At 49.6% G+C, this 24,705-nt stretch overlaps 1 protein-coding gene across 2 annotated transcripts in view; it reads right to left on the reverse strand.

Annotated features, from left to right (window-relative positions):
• The window catches only part of OSBPL10 (oxysterol binding protein like 10), a 312,463-nt gene that overhangs the window by 26,477 nt on the left and 261,281 nt on the right, over positions 1–24,705 (reverse strand). For both annotated transcript variants that reach the window (XM_021678835.2, XM_021678834.2), the window contains one exon: positions 11,527–11,676. In XM_021678835.2, the coding sequence (XP_021534510.1) occupies positions 11,527–11,676 (150 nt within the window). The remainder of the gene's footprint in view (positions 1–11,526; positions 11,677–24,705) is intronic.

The following is a 24,705-nucleotide window of genomic DNA, read 5'->3' on the forward strand; positions in this document are numbered from 1 at the left end:
AAAAAAAAGAAGAAGAAGAAGATAGCAGGAGGGTAAGAATGAAGGGGGGGAATTGGAGGGGGAGATGAACCATGAGAGACTATGGACTCTGAGAAACAAACTGAGCATTCTAGAGGGGAGGAGGGTGGGAGGATGGGCTAGCCTGGTGATGGGTATTAAAGAGGGCATGCTCTGCATGGAGGACTGGGTGTTATACACAAACAATGAATCATGGAACACTTCATCTAAAACTAATGATGTAATGTATGTTGATTAACATAATAATAAAAAAATTTTTTAAAAGAAGACCCAAAATAGAAAAAAAAATTAAAAATAAAAGCATTACTGGGATAGTTTGAGAAATTTTTACTGCGGGCCACATATGAAATAGTATTGTGTCAACATTACATTTCCCGAGTGTGTCAAGTGTGTTGTGTGGGAGAATATCCTTGTCGTCAGGAGATGCACACTGACCGATGCAAGGGAGAACGAACATGTCTGCAACGTACTCAGAAATGGTTCCTCCAGAACCAGACATACACGCATATATGCAGGTGCGTCTGTGTGGCCGCAGAGCAAGAGGAGAGGGAGAGAGAAGTAGATAGAGTGGGAGAGAGGACAGAAGGGAGAAGAAAAGCAAAGCAGCAAAATGTGAACAACTGGCAAATACTGGTGAAGGCTACAGGGCAGTTCACTGTACTATTCCTGTAGCTCTACCACAGATTGGAAAATGCACAAAATAAAAAGGTGGAGGGAAAAGAAAGAAGGCTCTTCTAGGGATGCGATACCTGAGAACTCATCAATTTTCAAAGCCACCCTCTCCAAACTGCAGACCCAGGGAACGTGCTCTCACGGCCACCAGCAAGTCCAACCCACTTGGATATATATTCTTTTTTTTTTTTAAGATTTTTATTTATTTATTTGACAGAGAGAGATATGGCGAGAGCAGGAACATAAGCAGGGGGAGTGGGAGAGGGAGAGCAGGGTTCCCACTGAGCAGGGAGCCCGATGCGGGGCTCAATCCCAGGACCCTGGGATCATCACCTGAGCCGAAGGCAGACACTTAATGACTGAGCCACCCAGGCGCCCGTTGGATATATATTCTACAGTTGAAAATGAGACTTCAGCTTTGTCAGAGCTGGAAAAAGTGGGACACCCGGAGAGACGGAGGAGGATAGATTGGGAGTGGAAGAACGATTTCTTCTTGCATCCCTTGTCGGGTCTGTCTTGTTGGTGTTTGTGCGGAATGCCACATCAATGCCTTTCAAAACCAGCACCCTGAACATTTCAGGCAAGATAACATGCTTTTCACTAAAGCAGATTTCTCTCTCTCATACGATCTCCCTGCCTTTTGTGCGTGTGTGTGCGTGCCTTTGCAAATAAGTCACTTCATCATCTGTTCCATGGGCAGTGGACACTGGGGACACAGAGCCAAGAAGTGGCGAATGCTAATTGGGCTGTCTGCCTCCAGTGGGGACATGAGTGATGGCCCAGCCGTGCAGACCAACAGCATCCAAATGGCTGGGATCCCTACTGCAGATTGATTGAGCCATCAATAAGGGCTGCCTTTTCTCCCATTAACATAATTAAGACAATGAACTACTTTGGGGAAAGAAAAAAAAAAAAGAAGATCTGCATTCAGGACTCACAGAACAATTAATTACATTTAAAATTGCATCACTCTAGAAGTAACTAATCTCCAGGCTGGGCTCTTAGAACTCTGAAATAATCAATCACCCACCAAGACAATGAGAAGGTCCAAAGAAAGAGTTAGAGTCTCTTCCCCCGAAACAGGGAACACAGCAGGCTTCTGCAAAGAAAGGCCAAGAGCAGGTGCAATTTTCTCCAAAGAAACATCCATTAACTTAATAACCCTGAGAATCATCTCTAGAACTCTGTCCTGAGACGGGCGGACCCACCCAGGGCCAAGGAGGCAGCACAGAGAGGCTGAAACCATTCACCAAGACTGGTTTCCTTTAAGGAAACCAGGGGAAGTACACAAAACTCCAACCTTACAAAATAAAGGGTAGATAATCCAGCTGCCAAAGGGTTCTTTCCTTAGCCAACAGGATGCTCCCTTGGCTTTCCTTAAATGGCAGCTTCCGGGGCGCCTGGGTGGCTCAGTCCGTTAAGCAGCTGCCTTCGGCTCAGGTCATGATCCCAGGGTCGAGGGATGGAGTCCTGCGTCAGGCTCCCTGCTCTGCAGGGAGTCTGCCCCTCCCCCCGCCCGTGCTCTCTCTCGCTGCTCTCTCATGAATAAAATCTTTTAAAAAAAAAAAAAGGTGCCAGCCCCCTTCACATGACTTCATAGTGCTTGGAACATCATGAAAGGCATTCACTGAAACTTTCATTGGGTGGGAAGAGTCTGAAATAAGATGTTACTTCTTCCAAGAAGATGTGTACTACATAAAGAGAGCTACAGCTGTGAAAATCAACTCCCGGGTTCCCTCAGAGTCCCAGATGTGGGCTTGCAGAAGGGAAGCGGAATCTGAGGGCTGACATTCATCTCTTGGCGGCATTGGCCTTGTGTACTTGGGCAGGCTCATCTCTCTAAGACTCAATTCCTCTGCTCTAAAACAGGGAAAATAAGAAGAGCAACCTTGTAGGGGTTTTGTGAGTATTAAATGAGTGCAGAATCAGCCCTGTGCCCACACAGTACGTGCTCATGCGGCTGGTGGCTGTTATCATCGGGGATCTGCATCTTCACCTGGAGACTCGGGCAAGCTAAGAACAGGGTAGATCAGACACGAACCTGTCAAAAATTTTTCAGTGACAAAGCTGAAGACTAAAAGTAAGTCTCAATGACCAGAGCAACCCCTGGGACCACCTCTGGTGTGTCTGTAAATACTAGATTATTTGAGAAAAAGGAGAAATAGTTGTATAAAACAAGGAAAGTGTGGTAAGAAGGCATGAATGTTTCAAACTTAAACGAGATGTAGAACTCAAGCCAGGCTCGGTGCTTTGGGCTTCACATTATCTTGTTTGGTCTTCTGAATCCCCTGTCAGCAGATAGGACAATTCCATTTTACAGATGAGAAAACGGAGGCCCAGAAAGGCTACGTAAGTAGAGAGCTGGAATGTGAACCAATTCTGCTCGGTTGAGGCCTAGGCTGGATCCCTCACTGCCCCCAGGCCCAAAGATGACCATCACTCACTGGGAATCTCCCTGGAAAAGCAGGATTGAAGAGCTCCTGCCAACAGCACAGGAAGGGAGGATGGGAATGACACACACCGGCCCCTCCACAATATAGATGCATCCAGACAAGCTTCAGGAAGCCAGGTAACTACTGGGTTTTCTACTAAAAGGCAAGCATTTCAGGAGAAGGAGTGGGCTTTACTTGACAGTATATTAAAAACAAGCTTTGGAGGGGTGCCTGGGTGGTTCAGTCGGTTAAATGTTTGCCTTCAGCTCAGATCATGATCCCAGGGTCCTGGGCTCGAGCCCCACGTCAGGCTCCCTGCTCAGCGGGAAGCCTGCTTCTCCCTCCGCCTCCCCACCTCCTACCCGTGGGGCTTGTGTCCTCTCTCTCTTTCTCAAATAAATAAATAAAATCTTAAAACAACAACAACAACAACATCAACAACAAGATTTGGAGAGAAGAGCCAAAGGCATCGGGAAGGGAAGCAGACACAATACTTGGGCGAACAGGACACTGTGTACCCACAGTTGTGCTTGTGGGGGGGTTCATTTCCAGGGTTTACCCTGGCTCTTTTGACCTTCCTCATAAAAACTTCCCCCTTGGAAGGAGGAGCTGAATCTAGCAACACTGATCTTTGGCATACCATGACTAAACCTGGAAATTTAGCCTACTAAAACCATCAAAGGAGAAAACTCATATGCCCAAGACATCTGCGACCTCATGCCAGGATCAAGAAGCCACAGAGACACACAGGACCCTTCACCACTAGTTGCTGAGGACGTCCAAGACCATGTAGCAACTTGGTGGAAGGTTACGCGGCCAGTCAAGAGTACACAGGGAAGGACAGTGTTCTCTTCCTCAAGCCCGCGGGTGAGGACACGGCTGTTTGCTGTAGTGGGATTTGTGGGTCAACAAACCCCAACCATGCACGGGATCTCCACCTGGTTTTACAAATAGTGCTACCGTAACCATTCAAGCGATTCTTTAGGAATTGTAGAAATTTACGAATTATCTCGGCAAGCCTCTCTCGCGAAGTGAGAATCTTGTCTTACATAATTACTAATTGCAGAAAGAGTTAGGGGTCCCTGGGAAAAGAAAGAGGGAGACCTAGCTTTCTTGACATAAGAAAGGTCATTTGAGGTGCCCCCCCCCAACCCTGCCACCTTGTGAAAGAAGGTAAGAACGGCCACTCTCGGGCCAGGAGATAGCCCTATCGGAGACGATAAATCAGTGGTAAAACTCCCAGGCCAGGTTCAGAGGTAAAGGTGGACTGGATGCACATTCTTGAGTTCTCTTTGCAGGATCTAAAGTCCCCTGAGCACTCAGACGCCAGCCCAAGAGGAGCCAGAGATTTGGTGATGATGACCCTGTCCGCCCTCCTGACTTTGACCTAAACTCGGTCATCTTAAGGGGACTTCTGCCCCAATCCCACTGTCTTTACCACTGTGCAAGTCCCTTCATGAATGTGTATGCCCCCCTTAGCTTAAAACTGCCCCAATTTCATTGTTCAGGGAGACACTGCTTTGGGAAAGATCCCTGGTGTTCTCCTTTATTTGTGGCAAGTAAAATTCTTCTTTTTCCTATTCTTTGGCTTGACACTCACCAAGAAGGGAACCCCGTTTCGGTAACAATGGGATAGGCACTATGTACCTTCAGGGTCAGGGAACTCCTCACCTGAGGAGAGCCGATCCCCCCTCCCTTTGTCTTGTACTAGTTTTAACCACAATCTCTATCCCCAAAACTCCCACCTACTCTGTGGAATCAGCTGTGCCATCTGGAACAACACAAAATCCACTGTTCTAGAAGACCTCCCTCTCACTTGACCCCATAAAATTGGAGTTTAGGCTAACCCCCCGCCCCCAAGGAATCCATGTGGGTCACCTTGCTACCCATAACTACCACCATCCTCCATAATCTCAGTTCCAAGCATGCCACTCTCCACCCAGTCCCCCTGAGGTCCCACTCCACTCTGCCTCATCCCAGCCCCACCAAGAACGACAGCCTGTTGACCCTGTTCTGTCCCCCACCTCCTCACAGCCTCGTTTTCCACCACACAGGCGTGGAGTCCATGGCCCCACCTTACAGTTACCCCTCTGATCCCTGCCGCACCCCCCCTTGCCCTGTGGATCTGCCACTTTCTCCCACTCGGGTACAAACCGGGTGAACCTCAACCTGCCATAATCCAGCTCCTCTCATTCTCCATGCCTCAACCTGCGGCTCAACCTCCCTGGAGGGAAAGAGGCACCTTTTACATCCGTGACCAACAGCAAACTTAAGTGCCCCTGTGGGAGGTGTAGCCATCCTCCTACCTCCCAGGTCACCCTGAGACTATCACTCCTTTCCTGCTGCTATCTCCTCCCTCCTCCAATCTCTCACATGAGCCCGCTGCTTCTGTGGGCAGGGGGACAAGCGTGATGACCGTGTGCACACCATCATCCCAAGCCAACCCTCCTGTGGCACTCACCAGGCCCCGCTCGGATGCCCTCAGATGCCGGGTGCATGCAGAGCAGCCCCACAGAAGGTACACCTCTCCCAGGTTCACAGTAAGGAAACTGAGGCACTCAGCCTAGGGAACTCAGCTAGGCTGCCACCCTGATAGTCCGGCTCTCCAGCCAACGTCCTGGGCTTTGCCTGCTCCCCGGAGGCAACGGCCACGCTGTCCCATTGAAGGGTGACCCTCCGCCTGTGCTCTGGGCCCCACGCCCTCCTACTACTCGGGTTCCCGCAGCCACCACCCCTCCCCTCTCTGTTCCCAGCGGCACCCAGACACCTTCAGAAACCAAGCCTCCCAAAGTCCAGGTCCGCCTCCAGGTTCCACCCAACCCTCTGCTCTCCCTTTACTATATTCCGAGCTCTTGAAACAGCCATTTCTCCTCTCCGCCACCACTGGTCTTCCCAATCTCCCTGGAGCCCACCCCCCATCAGGCCTCAACAGAAACAAACGCAACGGTCTATTTCCAGGCCTGATCCTTCTGGACACCTCCCCAGCACTTGCTCACAGCTGACGGCTCCTCTCTCCTGGAAGCACTCCCTTCCCGTGGCTCCAGGACCTCACGCTCCTCCGGTTTCTGTCCTACCTCCCTGCCTGGCCCTTCTCAACCTCCTTTCCTGGATCCTTCTCATGCCCCCAACCTCCACATATTGCAGAATCACAAGACTCAGGCCTTGGACATCCCCTACATCTCCACTCACTCCCCAGAGGAACTCATTCCCATCTCCTGGCTTCAAACACCCTCTGTCCCTTGTTGGTTCTCGACCTTGTAGCTGAACCTCACTCATACCCCTCAGACTCTATACCAACCGCCTCCACACCCTCCCTACCTGGATGCCTAACGAACAGCTACCTCAGACCTAAGAGATCCATGACGAATTCGGGATAGCCCCCAGCCTGCTCTTCCCGTGGTCTTCCCCGTCTCCATAAGGGCGGTGGCCGTCTGGGGCACTGGTGGCCTCCAATGAACCCCCTCTGCAGAGCACACTTGTTTTAATCAATACAGAGCAAGTGACACTGTACCACTCCGGAGCCTAAGTTTTAAAAACGCTTCTCCGCTTCACTCTTGTCCTCATGGGAACTTGCAGACACCCTGTAAGATGCCTGGCTCCCCAGCTGGACAGACCATGTGGGAAGGATACACGGATAGAGATCCTAAGACTTCACAGAGAGAGAGAGAGGGGACCAGCTGTCTCAGCCACGTCCAGCCCCCCACCGACCCACCAGCAGACCAGAGACCCGCGAGTGACCATGGACAAGACCGACAGCAGGACTGCCCAGCCGAGCCCCGCCCAGACTGCACAGCTGAGAACAAACAAAATGGCTATTCGAAGCCACGACATTTGAGGTGGTTAATTCCTCAGCAATAGGTCACAGAAACAAATGTGGCTGAATCTAGTGTTTAGTCTTCCAGTGGCTCAGGTCAGAATCCCAGAGTCACTCCTTACCCATCTTTCCCTTACGCTCCACATCCGATCCACACGCAATCAGGACACCCGTATCCTGTGGGGACATCCGAACTCTGTCACTGTCACTCTGCCATCATTTCTCACCTCCTCCCTGCATCTACCCTTCCCCCCGCTGCCTGCAGCCCACTCACCCGCACCCCAGTTTACCTTCCACGAGAGGCAAAAGGGCCACTGTGCTTTTTGCTCAGAACTCTCCAGTGGCCGCCACGTCACTCAGAGTAACATCCCAAGTCCTTACGGTGTCCTAGGAATACCCCCCCACTTCTGTCCTGCCAACTCCATTTCCTGCCAACCCACCCAGTTCATTCTTGAGTCATCCCTGCTCACCCTCAAAACACCAAACAAGGGCCCTCGGACGCCTCCACTGCACAGTCACCTGGCTGAACCCCTCATCTGAACCTTGTCTCTGGTCCAACAGTGGCCGGGAGCACCCACCCTGAGCAGCACCTCGAAGAGGGCCTGTCCCCCTCCCCTGAACTTCACCTTTCACCCTCCCGCCAGGCTCTGCTTCTTTGCACTGTTCTCAGCTCTGGACTCTCCTCTCTCGTGTACTGTCTGCCTCCTTCCGTCATCCCACGAGCTCTGGGAGGGTGTAGATGCTGGAAGTTTTGTTCACTGGTGCACTCCCAGTGTCTAGAACACTACCCGGCAGGTGTGCGTGCAGCTCCATAAGTATGTGAACGTATGCATTACTCATGGTCATCTTTTATATCCCTGGAGAGCAGGTTAAGAAGGTCACAGACCTCCTAGCTCCACCCGGCATTCTGTGGCCCCGCTCCCTGGAGGCCAGGCGGAGCACAGCACCTCCTCTTCGTGTTTCTCACCTACATCAAACCCTCCAAAGCTTTCTTGTTGCCCTCAGGATCAGGTTTGCCCTCCTTCACGTGACCCACAAGGGTCCACAGGATCTGACACTGCTACCCACTCCAGGTCCGGTTCAAGCATGCCACTCGTCAGCACACGCGGGACTCCAGTCACACTGCCTTGTGCTCTCCAGCTTTGCCCATGCTGTTCCTTCTGCCAGGAATGCCCTCTCGCTCCTTCCACTACTGCCCATCATCCTTCGGCCTCAACCTAAATGGCCCCTCCTCAAAGAGGCCTTCTGTGGCCCACCATCTTTCTGTGGTTCCTTCTTTGTCTCTCCTTTTCCTTTCTAGGCTACCCACAATTTGTGGAAATGGAGCAGGTCATCCAGCGGAGGTATTCACCAGCAACTTGGGGTTGCAGAAGCATAGCTGAGGGAGGAGGGCAGCCAGGGGTGCTTTTAGTGGGAGGACCAGCTGCATATTTTGTGGGGGCAAAGTGAAAAATGAAAATGAAAATCCCCTTATTCAAAGTTATTAAGAATTTCAAGAGAGGACGCCTGGGTGGCTTGGTCAGTTAAGCGTCTGCCTTCGGCTCGGGTCATGATCCCAGGGTCCTACGATCGAGCCCTGTGTTGGGCTCCCTGCTCAGCAGGGAGTCTGCTTCTTCCTCTGCCCCTCTCCCTCCCCAGGTCGTGCTCACGCTCTCTCTCAGGTAAACAAATGAGTTAAAAAAAAGAATTTCAAGAGAGCAACAGTAGAACATTCTATCCAGCATGGGAGCCTCTCAACACGGGGGGCTGTGTGACTCCACTAGTCACACGCCCATGAAACCGGCCCTGTCTGGTGACCACAGTTAATCAACTCAGGCAAAATGTCGCATTGGACGCCCAGCCATGCTGGTGACTTGTGGATGTGTCAATACTGGCCACCTCCTCAAAGACGAGGCGGTAGACTTGTTTCATGGAGAGTGACCAGAGCTCCATTCTTCAGTCAAAGAATACCCAGGGTGCCTGCTCATCAGATGTTGTAATCGGGCTAAGTTCATACACTGCCAATCTGGCACAAGCTTAACACCATGATATGGGCAAACGCCAAGAAGAGAAAAGGAGACAGTAAGCAAAGAGACTTTCATCAACCTTTCTATGATGCAACAGAAGGTTTACCTCTTCCTTTCACAAGCATTTCAGCTCATTAACTCTTCCCTTGGTTTTTGAATAATCGCTTCTTCCCAGTAAATAAGTTAATGAACTACAGACTAGAAAAGCTTTCCTTTCAAAGAGCCAACTGAGTATTGGATAAACGTAACAGTTGCTCTTTTAGGAATAGACCGTGGCTCCCGAAATGCAAAGCAATTATATCCCAACAAAATAATAACAGGAGATGCACGGTTCCTAGGATTTATTTTAAAACAAGAGAGCCATAATGTGAGGTCTCCAAGACATTCAACCTGCGTAATAGAGCCCTCTCGGTATTTTATTGTGTTCCTCCACACCTGACCTGGACAATTTCAGTGCCTCTGACATTCTCTCTCCTATGTCATTCATGATTCTACATCAATGTTTCACAAATATTTTTTAATACGATCCGCAACGAGAATATGTTTTACATTGTGACCCAGTACACATGCATCAACAGAACTGAAATAAAAATTTTATCAGCAGTACACACTGAGATTTTCCATTGGGTTTTACTTCATTTTTTAGAAATGATCATCTGACCCACACATTGGTTTTACAACCTACTAAATGGGTCATGACCCACAGTTTGGAAATGTGGTTTTAGATCATACTAGCATATATTATTACCCACATTCCTTCCACCGGATCTTAACTCAAGCTCTATCTGAAGTGTCCACGAATCCACAAGAATAAAAAATAAGTGGCTTTTAAAAAGGCAAGCATTTAGGGGCGCCTGGGTGGCTCAGTCGGTTAAACATTCGACTCTTGATTTTAGCTCAGGTCATGATCTCAGGGTCGTGGGATTGAGCCCTGCATCGGGCTCCACACTCAGTGGGAAGTGTACTTGAGACTCTTTCCCTCTACCTCTGCCTCTCCCCTCCCCTGCTCTCTCTCTCTCTCTCTCACTCTCTCTCTCTCGCTCTCTAAAATAAATAAATAAATCTTTAAAATAAACATATAAATAAAAAGGCGAGCGTTTAAATGATTCCTCTAGCAAAAAGGACAGGACCATTCTAGAGCTAGAAGGCTGAAATGAAGGGAATTAGGCAAGATAACACAAAGCGGGTCTTCAGGGTGTGGTGAACAGATCCAAGCAGAGGGCAGAGAGTGGTGAAGGCAGGAAACCTTCTGAGGTCAGGCCTCCCCAGCATGGGGCCACCATTTTCTTTAAAGTGCCACAGTCTCCCAGAATATCAGACACGCTCACATTCAAACACAGAAAACATTCTGCAGAAAAGGCTTTTCTGTCTTCTTTGAGGCTCCCAACTCCTCAGTCCCCCGTAAGAGGTCAGTCACCATCTTGTCATCTTCCTCTTCAAAGAATCTCTCACACCCGCCCCTTCCCGCCAGGTTCTCTGGCCTCTGGCACAGTCTGAGGTGAACCTGTGGTCTCCAGACCTGTCACGGCAGCCATACAACCCAACCACCCTCAAGGCGGCTTCCACAGGGGGTGCCTTCAGTGGCGCGGACCATCTCAAGCATGTCCACATTTTTCTGGCTGGCCTTCAGGTTCTAGGACCCTCCCCACGGGGTCTCTCCCGAGTAGTGGTCCCTCTACCACACCACACAGTCTCATCACACAGGAAGCGTTTGGTAAGGTTAAGAGTGATGTCGCACCTATTACGAGTCCAGCACGGGGCTGGGGCCCTGCTTGCTCCCTTTAATCTCACCACACCCTTCCAGGGAGGCATCAGGATTCAGTCTCTGGCTAGAAATGTAACCAGGTGGGCACCGTCCCCCAATGCCACCATACAACCCTTCAGCTACATACAAAATTGCTTTCTCTGCTTGCCTCCAGAATGAAGCCACCGCTCAGGGTGAGGGAGGATCTCTATGGGCCCAACAACTCACCTTCAGTAGTCAGGACACCGGGTTCTCTTGATGCTGCCCCCCAGGAAGAGTCAGCTGCACTTCCACCAAAGAGCAGGTCTGTTTCCTTGCAGGTGGGTAATGGGATCTGAGTTCCCAACAAGGCTGCCCTTTGGGGACTAGCTGGTAAAGCTAATACCAACTGGCAGCAGGTTGTGGCCAGGCACACAGTGGCATCACTCCCGGGGCCGCCATTTTCCTTCCTCCCGTTTTTCTCTCTGGGAGAGAAATGCCAATATGCCTCATCTGTCTCTACATCTTCAATCTTCTCTAGAACACAGCAGGAAACAAAGAACTCTTATCTTGAATTTTCCCTATCATCTCCTGTGCTTCTTCTGATGCTAGACTAGCAGCTTCTCTAGAGGGTCAAATGTGACGCTTATGCTCTGAGAGGGGCATTTACGTAAAAACATCCTTTCAAATTATCCCTTGGAATATCCATGCTCGAGTGCCATTCTGGCCTTTTTCCCACTCTCCTTCCCCAGTCTCACCATGGCGAAGAGAATGTGAGGAGAGGAGGCTTGGGGGTGGGGGGGTGAGGGGAGACAGAACCCAAGCCATTGGCTGCACACCCAGTGGGACATGCCAACCTACCTTGGTCAAATCCATTCCTAGTTTGAGCTGTGAAATGAGATGGAGAATTATACTCCGTTGATCCTCCATGACGCCCAATTCTGTCTCTTCCTTATCTTCAGCGTCACTTTTTTCATCTTCGGACAAAACCAGTTCAGGGCCTGAGTTTGGCTAAAATTAGATCATTGATAAAAATCACCAGCTGGTCCAGCAGAAGTTAGAAGCACAGCGTAGGGACCCATACACTTAGCAGTGATGGAAGGGGCCCAATCCTGCCCCACAAAGAGTTTCTCTGGAAGCCAGCCCTATTAGCCACAGGGTGAAAGAGGACTCTTTCGGGGTGTAGGCCCTTTTTGGGATGCTTTAGCTATTGTGCATGCCCATTCATTTTCCTCATCATCCCCTATTAGTGAACTTTCTGGCCTAAGGACCTCCCCCAACAAAAAAAAAAGTTTCCCGCCCTTCAAAAAACTATATGGGTATGAGCTCCCTTATCTGGACTATTCCCATACAATATTTTCCTTTTAATTTACACAACCCGGAACACTTTATATCTAATGTAAACTTTTCTGTTAATAAGCAAAAGTCAGATACCCCCAGGACAGACTGAAATTACCTTGGTTATGAGAAGATTTACTCTGAGACTCTTTCTACTCACATCAATTAATATCACTACAGCAAGCGTAAAAAAAAGTCTCAGAGCTGGCATTAATTTAGGAAGGGAGACAAAAATAAAAATTTAAGGAAAAACACAGAAATTTTATAATGCTGAAACTCATGCTAGCCAACAGACCCTGCTTTCGTCAATGCAAGTTCATTAATTCAATTGCTTGATTATGATTTTTTCAATTACATAGTTAACAAGCAAGTTAATGAGCAGAATGTACAAGAGGGATTATGGAGCACAGCATTTTCCAAGACCCCAGTATCAAGAACTCTGGCTATCATGTAACGTTGTCCTTGGGATTCTACTGAAAGAAGTAACCCTATTCCCCACTCCACATTTACCTGTGTTCTTATGGTACTTGTTTACAGGTAAGCCCAAGCACTCTGCAAAAACATTACACAATGGTTTCTAATTACCAATGACAGGTCAGACCAATGAACTTGATATACAGAAATGCAGGAGCTTGAGGTATTAGTACGAAAAGGATACAGACTTGCCCATATGTCTATGCAAAAACTAATGATTTATAAACCCCATTAGGCAAAACATCTCATTTTATCTAAAGGTACTTCCAACTTCCAACACCCCAAGGTTATTTTAGTGATTAAGGTGGTTGTGACTGACCAGTCTAATATACACATGCTGGCCATTCCTTACCAACACTCTGCAGAGAAAATAAGATGCTCTTCTTCCCTGGGGTAGGCATTTAAAAATTTCCATCGAGACAGACATTTTCCATGGACATACTTCTCAAATTATTCTCAATCACCTCTGAATAACCCCAATTCTGGAGAGATAGTTGGGAAGACCTCGGTGAAGCCCACAGGAGTAGGCTCCCCACCAGGCAAGAGTTGCGTGTTCCCCCATTGTGTGTCTCATTTCCAGCCTCATCGTAATGTGTGTTGTTTGACATCATTAGAAAATTGTGTTGCCAGGATACACTGAAATAACTGAGGACCTGAACCCCATCCTGTTCCATGGGAGACTCACCAGATGAATCTGGATTGGGGGAGTGGACTGCCCTGATTCTGTGCTGGGACGCTGGAGAAGGAGGGGCTCTGAAGGCCACCCTGCCTCTCCTCCAGCTTCACCTCTTCGACACCCACCTGCCACGTATCAGTGCTGCTACCAAGGCCACTGAGCCGGAATGGCTGAAAGGCTAGGAATAGCAGGGTCATCTTCCCACCAACCTGTCCCTCCTGACTCTTCCTTCTCCCTCCTCTGGATTTCAGTGTTGAAGAGTATGGTGGTCTCATTTCACTGGGAGTTTATAGTTCCAACCAGACACCACCAAAGTAAGAAAGCTCAGACCCAGTCCCTTCCAATGGCAAAGGTGCTGCTCTTACCACTTCTTTTGTAGTGACCTGGTGGGTAGGACTCTGTGTTAGTAGACTTCCCCTCAACGCAGGGGTGGGCAGCTGGGGGAGGAGAGGACAATGCCCTGGGCATCTTGCTTTGGGAGGAAAAAGGACAATCAAAAACAAATCAAGCTATCAGCATTCACCCACACTGGGGGAAGAGGGGATGGTGGTGTGCAAAGTCCTTGGCCGTCTCCACAGGAAAGGGAGCCGCCATCTTGAGTGCAATTATTCCTGCTTGAAATTAGTTGTTCTCACCGAGTACCAAAAGCAGACTAAACAAATCAATTGCTCAAGTGAGGCTGCCATAAGCTTTATGAAGCAGAACGACCCTTTCTTCTGAAAACATGATTTCCCATTTGTCCACACAGCAGCACACAGGGAAATCTCCAGCCTCCCCACTCAACTGTCACACCTGCTGCAACATGTTTACAGGACCCCCCGGGACCACACTTCCTCCTGCTGTCTGCCTCACTTGGAAATTAAACCCAGCTTGTCCCGGACTTCGGGTAGCCAGAAGTCTTTCTGCAAGATCCTGCCACGTGATACTAAGTACACACATCAGTGTGCACACAAACCTCCCCAGGTCTTCCTCTTCGATCCAACATTACATTTCCTCTGTGTCTGGTGATGCCTCTCAGAGACGCTGGCTTGAGCAGAGAGAATTAAAGCTGGTGCACGGACCCCAGAAGCTGACTCACTCCAAGGCGACCGGAGGCCAGAGCTCGTGGGGGCCTGAAGTCCTGCCAGCGGAAGAAAGGCCGGGAGGAGCCCAACACACATCACTGGCTTGGGTCCCCAGCAAACTGGCTAAGCGTAATCAAGGATCGCAGTATTTCTCTCTCCCAGAGCTTCTGAGAATGTGCCCTTCTTCTTACAGTATGATTTGCAAAAACCCCTCCTACCCAAACTCAAGTGAATAATCAGGGTTAAAAAAGGGAGGGGGGCACCTGGGTGGCTCAGTCGGTTGGGCGTCTGACTTTGGCTCAGGTCATGATCTCGGGGTCCTGGGATCGAGCGAGTCCTGTGTCCTCAGGCTCCCTGCTCAGCAGGGAGTCTACTTCTCCCTCTCCTGCTGCCCCTCCCCCTGCTCATGCTCCCTCTCTCTCTCAAATATATAAAATCTTAAAAAAAGAAAAAAACAAAGGTGGTTTCATTCATCACGTTGTTAGTGAATGTCTTAGAGGACACCCCCAATTCCACCCGCACTGGAACTCAGTCTTTTGCAGAAAGGTGAGACCACCCTCCGTTGTGGGTCAAAAAGGAGGGCAAGAGGAGAGAAGACAGGAGGACTGAACTGGTCAACCCCGTGAGAAAGAGGTCAACTGACAACATAAAGACAGCTCCATCAGCATCCACAAAGCACCCACTATTAACTGGCGCTGCAAGAAACTCAGAATTTGAAGAACAAGGCTTTGTTGGCCTTTTAAAGGCAGAAAAACCCATTCCCTGTTAGGGTCAAGAGTTTGTCGATTCTGCTGGTCTACTGTGAAATCCAAAACATCAATAAGGTCGCAGGATCTATATTCCATAATCAGGCCCATGTGCCCCTTCCAGATCCTCACCCTCCCACTCGCAGCGCTCTACTTCTCTCCTGGGGGCCCCTGCATGCCCGAAACCCTCCAATCCCTCTGGATTTCTGCTTGTAAAGCTGTGACCACTGCCTCGAGGTGCTCCAAGGTGGCAGAACAGTGTTTCTCGATCTCAGAAGAAAACGGAAAATGAGAAATGGTTTTATAAACGCTGAGAAAGTTCACACGACTTACTAAGCAAGAAGAATCATCAAATTCCCCCATCCCCCAGAGATCTCTGCAAATGAGCCAGCCCAGCCATAAAAAAGGTATGCCAACTTGAAGATAAAATGGAATCAGAATATGTTTTAAAGAGAAGCAGGCCTTGGAAAAATGAGGTTTTTAATAAAAACAAAAATTATAAGTCAATATTTCTACCACATGAGCACCTCAGGGCATATGGTGCTACTAAAAATCAAGTGACTCATACCTATGAGCAAATAGGGGTAAGGACAAGCACATTTGATGGACAGGAAAAAGCTTCATGGCAGGCTGGGGCTTAGGGACACTCCTCCGTGTGTCCACAACAAGGACTTTTGCCCCAAAGCACGGGTTCTGAATCTGGGCACTATGGACACCCCCCTAAAGGTACTACCACTACGCAAATACTATCATATTTGATACAAAAATTGTGTGTCTGGGCATTTTCTGGAGAGGAGGCCCATGCTCTCTTTGGATTCTTGGAAGAAGATCTGTCCCTGGGCTGACCCTGGGCCTCTCAAGGACCAAAGGGTCTGAGACCACGTAAGAGAGATGGGCTCTCAGGATGGAATGTGTTCTAGTCAGACAGTCCCAGCATCTGCAGACGTGCTCCTGCCTTTAGGCACAGACCTCTACTTCTTCCCTGGTTCAGGGCAGCACATCTGTGAGGCACCGGCCGGGGGCCAAAGCCAGAAGCAAAATCATGACTCAGGTTAGACGGTGCAAGGGAAACACTGAACTTTGCTCCCACATCTTCTTTTTAACACAAATCTTAATTCTGCAATACAAATACAAATTCCAAACAAGACGGAAATTCCAATCCATTTTATTCAATACACACATGTAACTGAACTACAGTTTGGGTCAGTTCCAGGAAAAACCATGAAAGAGACATTCATCTTCCAGGCCCATTCATTTCCCTGTCACAGGCCCCGCTCCACCCCTGTACCCGCACCTACTCCCCCTCCCCCGCTTCCTGAGATAAGTGCATGCAACCCAGCCTTCTTTCTTCACCACCGTCTCTCCTCCTTTCTTCACTGGCCCTCAGAGAGAGCTGAGGCCAACACAAGCAGTTTGATCTATTAATGGCCTCTTTATTTGTAAATGCCTAATAACTTTAGCGTCTTAACTCAAAGGGCTGAATCCTTAGATTTGAGGCATTATGAGAGAAGGCTAGGTGGCTACATGACCCAACCTTGAAAGAAGACTTTTTCCCGTTGAACAGGGAGTAAGGCCATGCTAGAGCCCTTAAATCACAGACATGCAGGTATGAGGGGTCTACTCTAGCGAAGATTAAGATGGGCACCTACTGCCATCTTTTGCCCAAATAAGTGTTCTAGAATAGGCATTCATTAAGTAGATAATCTCTTCAACAGAAAACTGAGTTCAAGCAATCTGCAGCTATCCGAAAAGTCTACTTGACCAAGGATAGAAAATAAAGGCAGCTAGAGACTGAACATCAAATTCTACTCCGTCAGCAAGCACACTGAGGCCCAGCGTTTTGAGAGCCTGGCATCTCTCCCCACACACTGTACCTCGGCATGGAGGCACATGGAAGCAGGCCTTGGAAAAATGAGGTTTTTAATAAAAACAAAAGCTCCTTTGCCAGGTCATCCCCCGCAACAAGGACGAACTGAGTCACACCGAAGACCCGAGCATTGTCCAGATATCGTCTTTACGGGAGAAAGGGGAAAACCCAGCCATGTCAGAAAGAGTATCTGATATTCTGAGGGTCACAGAAAGCCAGAAGGTGGGGGCAAAGACCCAAAGCACCACCCTCAGATATCCACCCTCAAATGAGAGAAACATCATGAGGGACAGCAGCAGGGCGAAGGAGCAACCGGGCAATGAGGTGTCCTCCTTCGGACCCTACCTCTCACTTCCACAACGATGCACAACATGCAACGCTGGCCACCAGCACAAGTACGCCTCTGTTCACTGGGGGGGTAAAGAGTCAACAGACAGTGGTTTGCTGGAAAATGAGAAGTTCTAGAAAAAATAGGAATGGCAAGTTGAAACAAGGGATTAGAAGCTAGAGGGGCAGAGAGGTTGGTAGAGTAGGTAAATGGAAGAGAAAGGAGATAAATACAGTGAATACTGGAAGACAAGCCCGGGGGTCTGCATGTCTAAGAGGTACAAGTGCCCAGGGACCAACTACTGAAACTAATTCTTGTTCTAATGATAAAGGCATTACTGGTGTGGACGACCATTATGGAATCCACAAAACCAAGTATTAAGTCCTTTTATCTCTAGTCATCTTTCTCATCTCAATATTTATAACATATTCAACCAAATTATCATAATCATTCCTTGATCCTCATTGCGTATGTTCACATTAGTAATATTTCACATACTCAGAAGTCCAATCTAACAGTACAAGGCGAGGAAAACCGGCACAGCCATATTCGAAGACCCAAGCCAACTTCATACACAAGTCAATACCATCAGTATAGTGCAGGGCATACAAAGATGGCCAGCAGTCCAGCAAATTCACCTGGCATTTTTGTCCCTCATTCTACAATAAGACAATTATATCGCACGACTATCAAGTGCAAGGCACTATCACATGCTTAGAAAAACTATTTCCCCCAAGGGCACACACATACAGTTTTGTCATATGAATGTAACGTGGCTGCTCCTAATGACCTACTGTCCTTCCCACACTCAGCACAGGTGGGATTTCTTCCCCGGAAGAGTCTCTTTTGTGCCTGTCTCCAATTCCCAAAAAGCAGGCCATCTTTGCCGAGCAGAGGGTCTCTCAGTTGAATGGACGGACGCTCTCCTCTGGTCAGAAGTCATGCCAAAGAGCTTGATGTCAGACATACGTCTTCAGATGATGTCTTGTACACCTGACGCCCCTTGGCCCTGACACAGGGCGGCTGCTGAAGGCTAGGCTCCTCGCATGTACGATCTTCTATGTGGAGCCACATCCAAAGCCAGGTGACCAACCATGCCTTGAAGGCCACCACTGTAATTAGGGGACCTTATCTTGCCATTCGGAGGTAGGTACAATGAGGCCACTGGGCGAGGAGGGGGAGCCCGACGGACAAGTTGGCTCTGATCCTTAACAGGTTCAAGTACAAGCACGTCCACACAGCAGGCTGGTCCCAGCTGCCGTTTTGGAGATGCTGAGTTGGTTGCCACTGACATCACAATCCTTCGGCCGCCTCCCAGGGGACGCGCTGGCTTTCTGGCTCTAACCACACATACACACACATTTGCCACACTTGGCTCGCACAGACTGGAAGGACAGATGCTCTTCCTGAGCAAAGGGGCCGACCTGCAGAAAGGTTCATTTTCAATAAAACACAGCCTGGAAAGTAGAAGGAAGTCACTTCTGGGGAGGGGGAGAGGATGGGTGGGGGGGCCGGGGGGGAGACATTCATCATCAGCCAGCATGATCAGGCACGGTTATGCCAAGAGGATGCAACAGGTGTTCCTTTAAAAAATACCGGCGAGAAGCGTTCATGGCAAACATCGGCCCTTTTCTCATTTCCATGTAGCTGCTCGGAAACCATTTTTAAATGAAAGCGAAAAAGAAAGGAATTGGGAAGGGTGCAAAGCGAACCTTTAAAAGTACAAAGAAACAAAAAACCAAACCGCACACCGCCACGTAAGGAAGCAGCCGCAGCTGTGAAGGGAGAGGTGATTATCTCACAGCTGGGGCACCGGAAGCAAGCATGCCAGTGACCATCCTGGCAACCACGTGCAGGCATCCCGAGGCCACACACCACGCCTCGGCTCCTCCAGCCCCAGCGGCCACCGGGAACAGCGGGAAGGGCACACGCGTGACGAGAACACCCAAGAGCCAAGCGCTGTGTCGCGTGCTTTTATGACACGATCTCAATCAGCAGAAGTTGGGCGCTTTGCAACCCAGTCCAGCACTGAGTTACCAGCCTGGCCAAGAGCTCGCCAAGCCTGGGGTGACAGCGAGGCCACGCCGGGTTGTGGGGCGCCAGTCCACACGGCCCAAGCCACGCAAGCAGCACAGGCCCATTTCCAAGCCCACGGACAGCTTGTGACCACCGGGGTCAAAGGCTCGAGAAGGAAAAGGAAGAGGGCAGGGAAGCTGAGAACATAATCGCCACAGCTCTGGGAGGCAGCGAAGCTGGAGAGATGGCCCCGATATAAATCCTGAGTCCACTACCTTCCACCTGTCAGGCTCCGTCTGCTCATCTCTAAAACGGTGACGGGACTACCCACACCTCAGGCGGCCGCTCACGGGCCTACAGAAGACAAAGCACAGAGAGCGCTGAGCCCGGAACTGGGTCCCCGGGTCAAGCCCAGTAAGCAGCCACTGCGCTCGGGAGCCCGTGGCTGACCCACTGGGGCCTGGGGGCACCGGTGGGCGCGGTGATCTAGAAGCCTCTGCCACAGCACCCGCGTCCTCCGAGCCAGCCCTCCAGAAGCTGGGTGATGCTGCTCAAGCTCCTTTGCCAGGTCATCCCCCGCAACAAGGACCCAGAGGGCTCTGGGGCTGTAAAGGTCCGGGTCCCCCACAGAGCCCATGGCCCTGCCCATGAGGGAGCAGTACTTCTAGAATCTAGGGCTGCCCCCGGAAGGGATCCGTAGAAATTCCAAAACAAATCTCAGCCACGGGCCACATGCAGATCGGAGAACCACAGGAGACAAATACCAAGCATCAAGGGCAACAAAGCAGAGTGCGCATGAGCAGTGGGCTGCCATGGCAGGTACCTGAGCTCTCTGAAAGACCCAGGCAAGGGAGGGACGAAACGCGTGCCAGGCCCATTCCAGCCTCCCTAGGTTCTGGTATGAGGAAACGCAATGGTTTAAGACATAAAAGACCTGCAGATGGGCTGAATGGGGAGCAGGCACCCGAGTTCCAAGAGTTACCATCACCCCGACTGCCTCGAACACCCCCATTAGTTATTGAAGATAGAAGGATGCTTAAGACCTGGTGTCTGCATTTGACAAGCTGGTAAACTGCTTGAGGAGTGCACAGATCTTTTTTTTCCCCCCCGGCCCTGGGGGGAACCCGTAAGCTCCACCTCCTCCTTGGAGTCTTATTTCAACCACGCTTTGCAGCAGCAAGAGGTGGTACCTCCATCCTAACAAGGAATTCCTTAGCTCCCTGTAGGCGCCCCATCTGGCACTCATCGACTGGATTTATGCAACTGCACATCTGCTTTCCCATTGGAACTGGAATGCCAGATCTCTCTCAGTAGTGAACACTGATTATTCGGGCTGGCTACTTAGTGCTCCGGGTTGATCTGGACCTGGAAGCCACCTCTGGGATCCGGGAGAAAGAATGCTGTGATCAGTTAGTACCATTGGCCAGGAATTGAGGAGTGGACAGTAGTGGCCTTGCGGTGGCCTTACCCTAGTGTTTTGAAACTGCTTCGTGACAGTCTCCCATTAGAACTCCTGTCTAATTCAGGTTTTCAGTTGTAGAATCTCAAGACGAAGGCTGGTTTTTATAACACATGCTCAATAAAAAAATGTGTTAAGGAATAAGTGAATAAAACTAAAGAAACAATGGGGACAACTTGAGCATGCAAGGACAAAATCCAGATTTAAAATGAAAATGACAGGGGCGCCTGGGGCGCTCAGTTGGTTAAACGTCTGCCTTCAGCTCGGGTCATGGTCCTGGGGTGGAGCCTCGCGTTGGGCTCCTTGCTCAGCGGGGAGTCTGTTTCTCCCTCTCCCTCTGCTGCTCCCCCACTCATGCTCTCCCTCTCTCCCTCCCTCTCTCTCTCTCAAAAAAAAAAAAAAACTTTAAAATGGAAAAGACAGCCAGTTGTAAAAGATCACATATGACATGGTTCCACTTATAGGAGACGTCCAGAACAGGCAGACGGATGAAGACAGAAAGCAGGTTAGCAGTTGAGCAGGGGCTGGGAGGATGGGCAGAATAAGGGGTGATAGCTAAAGGCTACAGGGCTTCTTTTGGGGATGGTGAAAAAAAATTTTTTTTTAAAGATTTTATTTATTTGACAGAGAGAGAGAGGGGCGGGGAGAGGGAGAAGCAGGCTTCCCACAGGAGCAGGGAGCCCGATGCGGGGCTCGATCCCAGGACCCTGGGATCATGACCTGAGCCAAAGGCAGACGCTTAACTCACTGAGCCACCCAGGTGCCTAGGGGTGATGAAAATGTTCTAAAATTGACTGTGGTGATAGTGGGACTTACCTGCAAAAACACTAAAACCCATGGAATGGTACATTTTAAATGAGTGAATGGCATGGCATGTGAATTATATCTCATAAAGCTGTTATTTAAAAAATGAGAATAAAAATATAAATAAAAGGACACAAAATGGAAAGCCAAACAACAAGGGCAGGAGGAAGGTCGTGGCCTGGGTGAGCAGAGGGGCAGACTCTGAGCTGAGTGTCACCAAAGGGCAGTGCTTAGGGCAGCCAGAGGAAGGAGGGGACATTCCAAGAGAAGGAGTGGCATGACGTCCGGACAGTTTGGCTGAGCGGGACAGCACATGGTTTAAACTTATGGCTCAGACTCATTCCCTTGGGGAGCCCACCTGACACCATGGCTTTCCACCATTTATTCACCAATGACCTCTAAATTTATACCTCAAGCTCAGCCTTCTCCCGAAACTCTAGCTTCGTGCATCACCCGCCTGCTCACCATCTCCCCACCCCCCACAGCCATCTGCGGGTAGGCAGAATTAACAGTCTCCCCTGGAGGTCCATGTCCTAAGGGGCCTGTGAGTGTTACCTTCTGTGACAAAATAGGCCTTCTAGAGGTGGTTAAGGGCCTCGAAACAGGAACAGAGTCCTGGATTATCCAGTATAATCACAGGAATCCCGGAAATTGGAAACCCTTCCCTGGCTGTGGTCAGAAGGTGAGCATGGTCAGCAAGATGTGACAACTGCTGGCTTTGAAGACAGAGGAAGGGGCCACAAGCCAAAGAAAGCAGGCAGCCTCCAGAAGCCAGAAAAGGCAAGGGAACAGATTCTCCCCTTCAGCCTCCAGGAAGGGTCCCTCCTCTTCCTTCGTGCAGTAAATAGGCATGTCAGGCTCTCCGTGAGGCACAGTAGAGGAATACGGAAAAGATCTTAGTCCTCTTGGAACCTGAGGCCTTGCTGGGCAGACCGTGGTTTGGTTTTGGGGTTCCCCTTGGGGGATCACGCAGTGAGCTATGACAGGGGCCCAGGGAAAATAGTAAGATGGTGGCAGGAGGATAAGGAAGCGAGCAAGCACGGAAGGCAGCAGGTGGAGCCGGAAGCGAAACTGGACCTGCCAGAAATGTCTGCAGATGGAGTTACTAGTAGGCCGTGGGCAACATAACACAGCACAGAAGATTCATGCAGGCGGGAAGCATTCACAGGGGAGAAAGCCAACATCATCTCACCTTCCCTCCTCTCAGATCCAAGACAGACCTTGGAAGAGCCCCATCAGCATCCTGACGTCTCCATTTTGCTCTCCGCACTCCTGCCTAGTCATCCAGACTTGAGGCGCCCGCGGGTGCTCGGACACCTCCCAGCACCACACCATCTAGACATCTAGCTGGTCAACACATCCCTTCCTGCTGGCATTTCTGCCACCACACCCTAGATCTTAGACACCTAACTGTATGATCCTACCAGTGTGCAGATTCTCCTTCTGCTCCAAACATTCCCCTCTTACACGTTGCCTTGTGTTGCACCACTAGAATGTTCTTCCCCAAATACCCTCTTCTCCGTTCGAAAGTCTTCAGTGCCGTTCCATGGCTCAGAGAGAACTGCTATCCAGTCAGCCCAACCTGTAAGGCTCTCCTCCACCCACCCCTTTCTCCCTTTCCCTCCTGCTCCTCACCCGAACTCCCTCCCGCCTAGACAGTTTGACGGCACCCTCACGGCACCCCCTAACCTCACACTGCCAGGCACAACAGCCACTGGCCACATGGAGCTATGCAAATCCATTAAAAATAAGTAAAATTTAAAGTACGGTTCCCCAATGGCACTAGCCACATTTTAAGTATTCACCAGTCACACGTGGCTAGTGGCTACCATATTGGTCAGAGTACAAACATTCCCATCATCGTAGCGTGTTGTATTGGATAGGCTGCTCTATGCTTTTCACGCCCTCCCCGTTCATTTCTCTGCTTTCTACCATTTGTTCTTTCTCTGCAAACACAGCCCCATGCCATGATATGGACTCCAATGACCCCAGGTCGTTAACAGTCTCTCCCTCCTCTACAGCCCTTTGGGTAAGCTTTGCCACGGTCACTCACAGGCCACTGCCAGGCCTATCTTTCCTTAACTTCTTCGTAATCCAAAGCTCACGGAGAAGAGGTCATTTTGAAAATCCGACATTCCTAATAAAGCACACAAGGACAATTTTACAAATACAGTCGCCTCAGAAACAACATGATGAAGGAGTGATGTACTGGGGGTAACCAATAGTATTCAAAGGACTCTGGACCTAAAAACTTAAAGGAATTCTACTATCTATGATTTGCTTCTTTTGTAACCATGGATGCACACCAAGAATACAACTCTGACTTTCTATATCCATGGTTTAAATTATTATTGATTTATGCTTTGTGCTGGGTGATGGATTTCTTCTGATTCTGCAGATGGTAAATACCTTTATTCAGAGAGTAAACACAATGAAACTCAGGTCGATGGCACCACGTTAGCGATGCTTTCAGACTCCACACTTGACGCCACCAATTGCTAGGCTGCCTAGTTTTTTCCACAAGTTATACACAGTTATGGGCCGGAACTCTTGAAAGAGACAGGAAAAAAAGACACAAAGCAACGAGGATGTGCAGAGCAGCTGTAGGAGAAGCTCCGAATCAGGCCTACATAATGTGTGGTTTCTGGACCTGCAGCCTCGGCATCACTGGGAACTTGACAACAAAGACGATCAAGAAAACCATCAGAGATAACCCAGGCTAGGGGCCCATCCCAGACCTATGGAATCAAACTCTGGGGCCAAGGAGTCCAGAACTGTGGATGTTTGGGGTTTTTTGGCTTCTATTTTTTAGTTGAAGTATAATTTATATATGGTGCAATGAGAGACCTTAGTGTACAGTATAACATGGCTTATGACAAATGTATCACTTTATACCCAATTCATTTTTTTTTTTACCATCTTAACTATTTTTAAGTATTAACGGTGTTATCTGTATGGACGCTGTCGTACAACAGCTTTCTAGAATTTTTTCAGCTTCCAAACTGAAACCCTACACCCACTGGATAACTTCCCATTTCCTCTCCCATGGCCCTGCAGAACCTGTGTTCTGCCAAGCCCTCCAGGCGCTTCTGGTACGTTCTAGCGGTTGAGAAGCACTGCTCTAACCACCGCAGGCCACAGGGGGCAGCAGAGACAAGCAAGCAGGCCCCCAGGAAAGACTAGCAGGAGATGGACTATTGGCCCCTCTGGTTCTCCGAACCCAACCCCGAGCGCCTCCTGAGCACACGGCACCGCCTGAGGCACAAGG

The sequence above is a fragment of the Neomonachus schauinslandi genome, chromosome 1 (genome assembly GCF_002201575.2).
Source record: "Neomonachus schauinslandi chromosome 1, ASM220157v2, whole genome shotgun sequence".
Classification (NCBI taxonomy): domain Eukaryota; kingdom Metazoa; phylum Chordata; class Mammalia; order Carnivora; family Phocidae; genus Neomonachus; species Neomonachus schauinslandi.